The sequence below is a fragment of the Oryza brachyantha genome, chromosome 5 (assembly GCF_000231095.2).
Source record: "Oryza brachyantha chromosome 5, ObraRS2, whole genome shotgun sequence".
Classification (NCBI taxonomy): Eukaryota; Viridiplantae; Streptophyta; class Magnoliopsida; order Poales; family Poaceae; genus Oryza; species Oryza brachyantha.
In genome coordinates, this window is record NC_023167.2 from 7,800,169 (window position 1) to 7,812,210 (window position 12,042).

The following is a 12,042-nucleotide window of genomic DNA, read 5'->3' on the forward strand; positions in this document are numbered from 1 at the left end:
TACGATCGATTTGGTATCTCCATACCATGATCAACGAGATATGATCATAAATCAACACATGTCATGATCATTTAATCACATTAGTTCCATATGTGATATTTATAAGAGAACCTTTGATGATACAGTAACTTACAACATAAAGATTCTCATAAGTGAATCACATATTTACTAATCAATAATAAGTTATCTATCTCAATAAACAATGTATGATAAATATGTAAACATAGTATATGATGCAACCATCACACTATTATTGCCTCTACGACATATCATTTACACCAACCTCTACAAGGACTTCCATATTCCAAACTCAACTAGAAATGATCGATAGATGGCGTCAGATTTAGAACTGCTACGCGTAGTCGCATAAGCCATAGGTGCACTTGTTGGTGCATTGGTTGAAGCAGCCACCGCAGTGGTCGCCGCTGGTGACGGTGTCCACGCACTGGCCGCTACAGCATGTCATCCCGGTGCTCCCCACCGCGAGGCAGATGGCCGACGATTTGTTGGAGCAGTTGTAAAAGGAATTGCTGAGCAAGAACCTGCTCCTCGTTGGGAGCAAATCTGGGCTAGCGGTAGAGACAACGAGCGCACGAAGAGGAAGACAACGAGCTTGGCTAGGTCGAGCTCCTCCTCCTTAGAGGTTTAGGTACAAGTTTTTTGTTAAGATGGGTGAGACCGGAGAAGCTTAAATAGAAAAGAGAAAGCATGCATTGCACTATAGAATGTCAGCGGCAGACAGCATGAAATTAAGCTCGCGATTGAGTATTAGAGTTTGAAAGCAAAGCATTATGTTCATGGATCCATAGAGTATGGTTGGGTCAAGTGGTCAACAGTTGCTGGCACCGTCCTTCGCGTCCATTGCACAGTCGAGCGTACAAGCCCAGGTAGCACTTAATTGATTAATCGGTTTGACATAACATCAATCATATTTTACGATATGTCCGCTATTTTCGAATGAGAAACCATTACGGGGCAAATTGTAAAAATTTGAACATATTTTTGTTGAATTTAAGCAATTTTTTAGAAATATGAAGAAGTGCCGTCAAACAAATTATGAACCATTGATTTGTGGGAACTATACATGGCAATGACTTTATTAGGGTAGATTTGGGTATGATTTTGTGAGGGGGATAGACACCTTGGCTTTGTAGTAGATGGCTTTCTGTACATCTGATCCAATGTTATACACTTCGTTCTAAGTAAATATTGAATGCATGGTTATCCTGTCTGTATTGTGGTATGTGCTTCATTAATTGGCAAGACATACTCCCTGCAACATTTGCTCTGCAAGGACCCCATGCAACACATATCCTGTCTGTATTTGAAAAATATTCACATATGTATTATTTGGCCTTTTAGTTTTACAACACTTAAGTTATTTGGCAGCAAACTTTTCCTTTTGAAACAAGTTAAAATACTGATCAGATAGTGCAACTCAAATGGTAAGAGAAAAAAAAAACAATTATCGTTTTGCCAACAGCTTATAAGGATAAGCATAAATTCAAATTTCAAATCACAATTTTGGAGTTGATTTTGAGGGTCTTTATCATAGTTTTACCCATTTTACTTTACATCATTTTTTTAGATTGCTAAGATGTATACAAAGGCTTTACCCATCAATTATTTTTTGCTATTTAACCGCTTCGCTTATGTTTATTATAAGCCAAACGAAGGGGCTGAAACGCATGAACCTGACAAAAGTCAATCAAGAATGAACCCAGAACTACTCTAACTATCACTGCGTGGAATGCCGTGGTACGTGCATTCATTTCCAATCCCAAAACAAGGAGACAAATCAGATAACCAAATTAATTATCGGCTGCCTCAGACAGTCGCAAGCACTTGGGTGTACCACTCAAACTTGTTGGGGATTCATCAAGATCCATACTTGTAACAGCAGTGCCCGAGAAAAGGAAAAGTAGTGTGCGTCCCAAGCTAGTTAGGTTTTTTTGTGTGGCTTCATTAATTGGAAGTCAGTTGATGATTAAGAATACAGGAATCGACCAAAGGAAAAGCAGAACACAAAACAAAAATACAGCTGTCAACGCTCTTTCCGCAGTTTCCATCGGTGGCTCGCAGGTAAAGATGTCAAGATATACAAACCAGTCATGTACAAGAAAAGGGCTCAAAATTTCAATATAACTTCCAACATCTTCTGTGCAGCAGAATTCTCCGCATCTTTGACTCTCGACATTGCATCGCCTATTGTTACAAAATTATGATCCGTGGTTTCTACCTGAACAGAGCAAACGAATTTCCTTTCATGTGCAGGGCCATCTTCCTTCTCTAACCTGAAGAATAATCTCCATTCATTAGGATGTAGAGGTGATCAATGGAAAATGTATGTGTGTGAAATCTGCAAAAGCTGGTTAGCATTACAATACACATGAAAGCGTTTGCCATTCTTCATATGCCATAGGTAGCTCACTGAATTCATGTCGAACAGCAAAGGCATAATGCGAAGAACAGCAAAACTCCAGTGCCATGAAACAACCAGACATTTTCAGGCACATATATCACAGAACTCAACTGTCGCTCATTCCATCAATTGAGTCAGCAATTGTACCCTACCTGTCAGTCAGAGCTTTTTTCTTCTCTCACAACATCACCCCCATCCGAGCCCAAGCTCCTGCAGCCTCTGCTCTCTGATGCTTGAGCTCTGCCACTTCTCCCAGTGCCCAAGCTAGCACCACCACCCCCTTCTCTTAATGCATGATCTCACAGTCCTGTCCAGAAACGACCTAAGCTCACACCACCAATGCCCCATGCCAAAAGATCATGCTTGCATGTTGCATTATTGCCACTCGCCAGAGACCAAGCTCACAATGTAAGGATGATAGGACCCACTGCCTGATGCTCACTGCTCCCAGCACCAAAGCTTTGCACTGCTGCCCCTCCCAAGCTGAAGATGCTACTGTCTGTTTCAACAACCCAATCTCGCAGTCACCACCCCCCCCCCCCCAAATGCCCCATCATTGAGCTCATGCTCCATTTTCACTGCTCTGCTTTGCTCAGAATGAGAAAGGGGAAGAAAGAAGAGAAATGTAAGGATGATAGGGCTCACCTGTCGCTGACAGAAAGCATGACAAAGCTGGGTTCTGTTTACGCATCTCGGCTCAAAAAACTGAGGTTTACTGAAGTAAAGCACAAAATCTGGTGTTTTGCAAAATTGCTCTTAAAAATATGGCATGAAATTGCACCTGTTTCATTGCAATTTAGAAGAAAAAAAACTCCCAACGATGACATATACAACATCTTTCTCACATCAAGCAGCATGGAGCCATGGACTATCAAAAAGTCACTTGTTACCTGCCTAAGTGTTGCCCATCTCAACAATTGAACAATGCTTCCATTCAAGGAAGTCACTTCAACATTTAGCTGGCATTCCATCTTAAAAGAACAATGTGAAGCGTGATAATACGAATCAGACTAAGGTTCTAAATTCCTCCCTCACTGTAATGGCCTGGTGGAAGACAGATGGGCTGTATTTGGAGTCCTGGTCCTGAGCTAGTGGCAGGCCAACGAAGAAAAGGTGCTCTGATACTGGTGCACAAAGGTTTACAGGGAGGGACTTATTCCTTCTTGAAAATTCTTAGGAGTTACCCTTTTTTAAATAGGGAATTGTTTCTTAACGAATATATTGTAGCCAAATAACTAGCATCTCTTATGGACTTGGGCCCAAGGTCTAGACTCGGTTACTATGGCACAATCTAATGCTCATGCGGTTGATGTAACACCAACTTTAAGAGAAGAGATTATATTGGTGGATATCATCTATTTCCATATTATTGGAGAGATTTCTTAGTGCTCAAGTTATAATATATATATGGAATGATATGGTTGCATTTCTTTTCATTCCAATGAGAAATGAAGAATACCAAGCCTACTGATTTTCAGTCGATTTCGAGCTTCCTCTTTTAATATGTGCTACTTCTGGGAACCCAAGTCCTTCAGCCCATGCTGCAACACAACACTCCCACAGTTGATAGTGCTGCTCCACCATAGCACCCACTCCCATAAAATAATTCCTCATCATGACGGAAGATTGAGTGACCTAATCATGTTGCCAAACTATTGAACCAACTTTGCCTCCAGGGAAGCAGGGACCATTAAAACATGATGGATGAACTATCTTATGCACCCAAACTATAATTTTACCAGCTTCTTAAATAGAGAAATGTAAAGTGTCACCAAATACAAGACACTTCACAGAGTAAACAAAAGCAGTACGCCATGATTTCAAATTCAATACTCTCAAAGCAAAGTAAAATTACCTTTATTCTGAACATAAAGACAAGTAGAGAACAAAATATAAGGGCAAAAATTTGGTTACAAAAAAAGAACATAAATAGCATTCTGTTGACAAGTCACATTTAAAGGCATTTGAGGAAAGGGCCAAAAATGTATGTAGTGGCACAAGATGAAGGATGCATCATGCATTCATGCACGCTCCAAACTTTCTTTTACTTAAATTGAAGTCCTATCACTCACTAAAGCAACCTATTACTCTGGTACCAAAGCATGCTGATTTTAAGCCATCTCCCCTCGGTGCATATTATCATATAGAAAGAAACGTAGCGTAGCGATTCCGTTGCGTCTTAGCAATTCAACTGATGCGGAGAATCTCATCTACTTTGAAAGTCTTAAACAATGTGTTTATCTGTCTTTCTGGAAAAAAGCAACCAAATTCGTCGAGTTCCAAAGTTTCGTTTTGATAAATCTAGTTTGTGTTCCGTTGAGGGTGCTCATAACTCTGCCTTTCGTTAGAAAATAGAAAGTCTCATGTTGTGGGAAGGAATCCCCACGAGCAAAGCTTAGCTCGAAAGGGCTGAGTATGAGCATGCGCTGCTATTGCTTCAATATGAGGATCGAAAAAGGGGAATGATTTAATGGTACGCAGCTTTTTACTACGGATGATCGGGCGTGATCAGTCTCTTAGACGGTTAGTACAAAAAACAAACCCCTTTTTCTTTCATTTCATATTTTCAAAATAAAGCCTTGCACCTCCATGTGATCTAATAGGACTCAAATAAAGTCTTGCACCTCTATGTGACCTAACAGACTTCTGAATTAACTCTGCGATTTTGAAGACGGAGGAAATGAAAGCTGAAGAAGTTATTGAAACTTGGTTTAGTATCAAGGTTCTTCTCTTCCAGCCCTAAGCCCCTCTCCGATAAGGCTTTCAAGTTTTCAAAACGAAAATCAAATGACAAATCTAGTCCGATGGCTCTTCTCCACTAACCACAAGGATATTGGTACTCTACATTTCATCTTCGGTGCCATTGCGGGAGTGATGGGCACATGGTATCTTCGATGGGGGGTAGTTCTTAAAAGGATAACTTGGTTAAACGAAAATTGAATAGCAGTAAACTTCTTGTTTTTTTTCATAAAAATGAAACAATTCAACATTTGTTTTTTGAGTGTTGATTAACTCATCCGGTGTGGTCCATGACTCATATAGCTTCTAATATAAAACCTCCACACGGTGTTTCTCACATGTTTGGGAGTTGGTTTTCGTGCGTTCCCAATAAATTGCGAAACATGTTGATGGGTGCAACTTCACTATGTTGGTCTCTATGGTTGTGCAGGAATGGTATTATTTTTTACAAGAAAGTATCCTGTTCGATTAATCGCATGATTAATTGGGCAAATTGGTCGACTGGCCTTGATTAGGTCATTCTAAACGATCAGGTCGATCAGAAACCTGATCGTCAGATTAGTTGACGATCACATCCGATAAAACAGGTGATAAGGGGTAACAATCAGGTCAATCAACAAGTGACTTTGGAGTTTTGGGCTAGCCTAGGCAATCTTGTCCCTTAGAATTTTAGTTTTGTTGGCCTTTTATACGTAGGGTTTCCTATTACATGAAGATGTCATCACTTCTCTCTCGTCTCCCAATCTATCGCCGCCGCCTATTCTTTTTCCCCACGCCGCCATCACGTCTCTGCTTTTGCCTCTTCTCACCGCCATCGTCCTCACCAGCCATGCCTTCTCTGCTTCTCACCCCCATCCTCCTCGGCCTCTGCCTATGGTACTGTATCGATCAGCCTCGATTAATCGGACTAGATGATTAATCGGCCCGATTGGTGCCATGGCAATCAGGTCCAATCAGGTGATCAGAGAACATTGGTATCCTATCCTTTGCAGGTTTGCTTCTTACTAATCCGGTGGCTCCAATCCTGAGCTAATACCACTGTTGTGGCATCTTAAAGATTGGACTAGGTGGCAAAGGAATTTTTTACTAGGAGCATGGGTGGCGTTTGTCTACGGATTGAGAGCCATTGATTTCTTTTGGTCCTGTATTTTTTAGTTACTTTTGTGTGTGCATCATAGTTATGCAGAGGGCAGGAGTGGACTCGGTTTAATTAATTGAGTTCAATAAAGCTTCCATTATCTAAAAAAATAATCCAAGTTTGTAGGTTTAGGGTGGAGACTGGTACAAGTTTTGTAGTTCAAGGTGTAAAATGAACAAGTGTTGTAAAGTGGACCTATTCCAATGATCAAAAACTTTGATTAAACTTGAAAGTTTATTATCTACAGGCAATCAGCAATTTAAAGTTTGAAATTCAAATAACTCTTCTAATTGCAATACTAGTGTATCAACATAAATTGTGCAAGCATGACAGAAAAGTGTTGGACGATTGATATCAAAAAAACTGGTAAAAAAATTAAATAAAACGGTTAAAGAAGTCATGTCGCTTACTTAAAGATAGGCTTTGGCCAATTCTTCCTGCTGCATTGCTCATTAAGCTTCTGTTTGCACTCTCTAAGCTCTCCAACCCCATCACCCAATCCGCTGCCAACCCCAGTTGTTAACACTTGCTGCTTTACACCTGCAAGCTTACCTAATGCATCCCGAGCAGCATTGAGCTTAGCAATTACCTTCTGCTCTGATGAACCAATACCAACCAGCTCCCTGCCAACAAATACATTGACCACCGTCGTCCCACCCTTTTGCCATGTCTTGAATTGTGCTGTCTTCGCATGTTTCTGGCATAGCTCATGCAACATAGTCACGGGTTGCTCATCTATTGTTTCTGCTGTGATAATCGGCTCAAACAACCACCTTGTGACCTAAATCATATACAACATAGCCCTAATTATTACCAGCAATAAATCCAACTGTTCTATCTCTTTGTATGTGATCATAAATGTTGGTTTAGGTATCATGAGCTAAATTTCTCCTTTCTTGTTGAGGAACCATCAAAGTTCCCTAACTCCAAAATTGTAGATATATCAAATTTTCCCTTTAAAAAATTAAATTAACAACCAATCTTATTTCTTTGAGGTCACGTACTCTCCCAAAAGATTTAAATAATTGTTAACAGTAATACACCATAGAGAAAAAGCTAAAAACCTTCCAGAGCTTCTCAAGATCAAATTTGCAATCAACATAGACAGCAGCAGCAATGGCCTCAACAATATCAGCAAGGACCTTGGGGGCCTTGACAACACTACCACCATAAGGTACAGTACCAAGATCATCCTCTGGTTCTTGCTTCACTGTTTCAATAAACTGACCTACCTGCATAATTAGTGGTATAGCCAATTACAGAACAAATATCATTAAAACGAGTATCAGAAAAGTAAAATGGTATCGAGATGTACTGGCAGAAAAACACTAACAGTTCAGTGCACCTAGTTAAAAGCATTTTAGATAGATTGAACAAAAACTTCGTACAAAGTAACAAAACTATGCATTTCATCAGAAAAACACAAAATTTGCATATCAAACTTTCAGTTATGAATTGGTCAAAAAGATCAAATTTGAATCAGCAAGTTTTCCATTTCAGGTAGAAAACACCATTCCTAGGCTCCTAGCAGGATCGTGGCCGTTCTTTGCAACCATGCAAAAATACCTACCATAATTAGCAGGATTGAAACTCTTTCAAACCTGGTCATTCTCATTGCTTATTTGTTAGCAGGAATAAGCAATGAAAAATAAATTATTAGAAACCAGCAGCAGCCAAGTATAAATTTTTATTAAAAACATAATATGATATCAGCCGGCACTGATGGAATTAGAATTATTAAGATAATTATTTTCGCTACATAATAATATAATAAGTAAATAATACTTGGACATCAATGCAGCTGCCGCTACAGGATGTGGTGAACCAATATACTCCTCCAGTTGTTTCAGGAATTATTCGGTTGATATGTATGTCTCATTTGTTTGTATTGCTCAAGGAGATACAATATCCAGTTACAGCAGTACACTCAGCATTAGAACATAGATTAAAAAAAAATGTACTATGGTTTTCACGTGTTTGGAGGAATAGCAGTATAGTACATTGAAAAGATATAGTAATGCCATAACTTGGTACAAATTGCGTATAAACGGTACAAAGGCAGGAAATTGACCAAACCATAACAAATAGTATGCCATACATATACTGGATTACTGGTGTATAGAGTTTAAGGTGGTGTTTGGTTGGATGCCTCAAGTTGCCAACCTCTGGTATATAAAGTTTAAGGCAGTGTTTGGTTGGATGCCTCAACTTGATAAGCCAAACTTCAGGTGTGACACAGTTTCTTAGTTGGCTGTTAGTTGACACCGCAGTTATGGCTACCACACTTGCCAACCATATGTCTAAGACACATGTCAAGAGCGCTAGCGAGGGAATGGAAGGAATATGTATGTGTCACCGGCGGCGAGGCTTCGGCAGCCTCTTGCTGGCTCTGCCTGTGACGGCGTCGGAGTGGAGCAGGAGATGAGACAGTAGAGAAGGTAGATGGGAAAATAGAGTGGACTAATTGCTTGCTTAATTCATGAACCAATGGCCTCTAAATAGGCTTAAAATAACTGAATTACTGCTAATAAGGAGAAACCAACTAACTTAATCCTATCCGACATCATGTGCATCATCCGGCAATTGTGTCGCTGGCTTAGGGGCTGCCAATCTGAGAGCCAACACCTTCCATCCTCTTGAGATTCTTGCGTTGATAGACAATGCCGACCATAACACACATCTTGCCTAAGCTTGCCTACAGTGTGGCACTTCTTTTAACTATGGTGTGGCATTTCTTGTGGCAAGCCATGTTAGGGATATGCCCTAGAGGCAATTATATAGATGGTTGTATCACATAATATGTTTATATATTTATTATGAATTGTTCTTTGAGATAGATAACTTATTATTGATTAATGAATATGTGATTGGTTTGAGAGTCTTTATGTTGTAAGTTACTATTTCATCAAAGCTTCCCTGATTAAATATCACATATGGAACAAATGTGTTTAGATGATCAGCACATGTACTGATAGATGATCATGTCTCATGGACATGATATGGATGTGGACACATGTTGGAGAACATGATATTAGATAGATCCAACATGAGACATTGTGAAAGATATATATATGATGTGACATCAGTGTTCTCACTAAGTATTGATGTATAATCCTTTGACTTGAGATTATCATAATTCTCAACATGTGTAATGGATTGCTTAAAGACTAGTAAACGCTGCATTGTGACTGGGATAAAAGTAGTCTTTCCGCATACCATGAAACATGCAGTGGGATGTAAATAATCAAGATAGAATTTTTCCTTCTGTTGGAGAGATATCTCTAGGTCCCTCGATGGTCATGCCAAAGTTGATTTGAGGAGTCAATCACAAGTTAAGTAATCTATTATAGGATCTAGAGATTGATTTGAGCTATTGAGAGGATGACACATATCCAGCCTTGAGCTTAATTGATATCGTGAAGCAAAGGGATTAATACAAAGATACACTATAGATTCAACCAATATGATTGTTATGGATATTGAGCGGGTCAATATGTTCTACTAGAAGCCGTTGTTGGCGCGTGGACTGAAAAGGAGTTTTCGGGTTACAACATTCATGAACCTATGGATCGCACACTTAATGGACTTGAATATGGGAATTGGATATTGACCCGATACCGGCTTAGTTCGGATAAGGATCTGAATAGGACTCGTATGGGCCTTGGAGGCTTGGTTTCGAATCTTATATATACAAGAGCGAGGAGGCTGGTTCGGGGTGTGAAAACCCTAGCCATCCTCCGGTCCTCCTATCAAGCCAAAACCCTAGCCACACGCGGTACATTCCTTCCATGTACGTGTGGATACCAAAAGAGACACCTCCAAATTGTGGTGTTGATAGACAAACATGCGTCATGAGGTGCATGCATGTGGAAGAGAAGATCGAGCTGCAATGATCAACTATTTCCTCTACATCAGCGCGCATCAGATCATCGACACTACTTCGGCTATTTAGTACCTTCTTCAGCTGCACAGCGTGTCGTACGGTAGCGATCTATGATCTACTATTTGCATAGTTTCTAGTTTACCTGGTAGAAAATTTTGTTTTATGCTATTGTAGCCTATCCGTATCCCTACAAGCCACACCTTGACCCCTTGACTAAGGTGGTTTGTCAATGTTAGCCATCAACTACATTACAATTGGTCTTGACGTTTAATCAATTCCCTTAATCAAACCAGGAGAGGGAGATTACAATGGTGTGAGTGAACACATCATTAACATTTATCCCTTCCTTGTATAAACCATGAACTTATATATGATGATGCAATCATCTAAGCACAGCGGAAGGCAATTAGGACTTGTGGTAATGTGACCCCAATATTACCTAACACGGCAGTCTACAGATTGGTAAACATATAATCTACCAACATATGTCAACATATTTATTTTTACTAGTACTTTACTATCTCAAAGCCAAACCGATTGGGCAAGCATCGAATCCAAAATGCATGATTCTCCGAGAAGGGAAGAGCATCTACAATCTGCAAAAATCTTAGATAGAGAGGTGGATAATATCGGAACGTACGAGGAGATCGAGGCGGGGGCAGTTGCGGCGGAGCAGCGGGTAGAGGTCGTGGCGCACCGCGACGCGCGCGAGCTTCTCGGTGGAGATGTTGGCGGCGCGGAGAGTGGAGAGCGGGCCAGGGCCCAGGCTGGGGTTGGTGAGGTAGAGGTAGTTGGAGAACGCGAGGCCGAGCGCCGAGTCCCCGACGAACTCGAGCCTCTGGTAGGAGACAGTGCTGTTGTCGGCGAAGGACTGGTGCGTGAGAGCCTCCTCCAGCAGGCGGCGGTCGCGGAACTGGTAGCGCAGCAGCCGCTCGACGCGTGCCGCGGCATCAGCTCGGTTGGCCACGAAGCCAGGCGGCAGCAGCTCCACCGGGTCCGGCGCTAGCGGGCCGCGCTTCCGTGAGGTAGGCTTCATCGCCGGCAGTGGCGGAGGACGAACTAAAAGTAGGGTGTGGCACAAAGCTACATTGAGGCAACAACTGCCGTCCACCGTACCTCCGCCAGCGCCGCCTGCTCGATAGCCAAGAGGGTGACCGGTGGAGGGCGGCGGATTTGCCTGTGGCTTGTGTGCCTAGGGTTCCAATGTGGGATGTGGACTGTGGCCTGTGGGCATGTGGGTCGTGTGGTGTGGGGACTATTGGGCCGTGGCTTGCTGCATGCTGTTGGTCACTCGTCAGCCCACATTGTTGCACCTTCTCTCAGACTCGCATCGCCGTCTCGCCGCCGCGCCAAACAAACCGAGAAACCGCCGCCGCGCCGTTCGCCGGGAATGGGTGTTGCACCGGGATCAAGGTATGGCGAGAAATCTAAGCCCTCCGCCCCTGATCGCAGGCGGCGCATTGGAGACAGTGGAGCGTTTGGGCACGTACAATGGGCGCAGTCTCTGTCGCTCCATGGGACGGGCCCAGCTATAATTCAAGGGTATTCAGATATATACCCAAGATTTTTGCAAACAAAATACATATATAATATATATATATATATTCAATAGAATAAAAAGAAAAACGTGTTTCAGCCTAAACAGACAAACAAATGGCTTATTGGGCCATTTTTCTTCATTTGGCCCAGTTTCACACTAAGGCCCACGGCCCAATAGAGTGATTGGGGGAAGCCGGTGCCCGGTGGCTGGCGGCTGTCTTGTGCTGGAGGATGGAGGGGCGAGCCGGCGACGCGACTACGCGAGGATGAGGAGGGAGGCCGGCGGCGGAGTAAGCCGAGGCGGGACGCGGCTACGGCGCG

At 42.0% G+C, this 12,042-nt stretch overlaps 1 protein-coding gene across 1 annotated transcript; it reads right to left on the reverse strand.

Moving 5' to 3' along the window:
• Positions 1 to 1,927: 1,927 nt before the first annotated feature.
• On the reverse strand, positions 1,928 to 11,388 carry LOC102720603 (ribonuclease 3-like protein 2). The gene is made up of 4 exons (XM_006654155.3): positions 10,823 to 11,388; positions 7,364 to 7,531; positions 6,710 to 7,080; positions 1,928 to 2,294 (listed from the first exon to the last, which is right to left on the reverse strand). The coding sequence occupies exons 1-4, from the start codon at positions 11,216 to 11,218 to the stop codon at positions 2,129 to 2,131; spliced, it is 1,101 nt and encodes a 366-aa protein (XP_006654218.1). The 5' UTR covers positions 11,219 to 11,388; the 3' UTR covers positions 1,928 to 2,128.
• Positions 11,389 to 12,042: the final 654 nt, after the last annotated feature.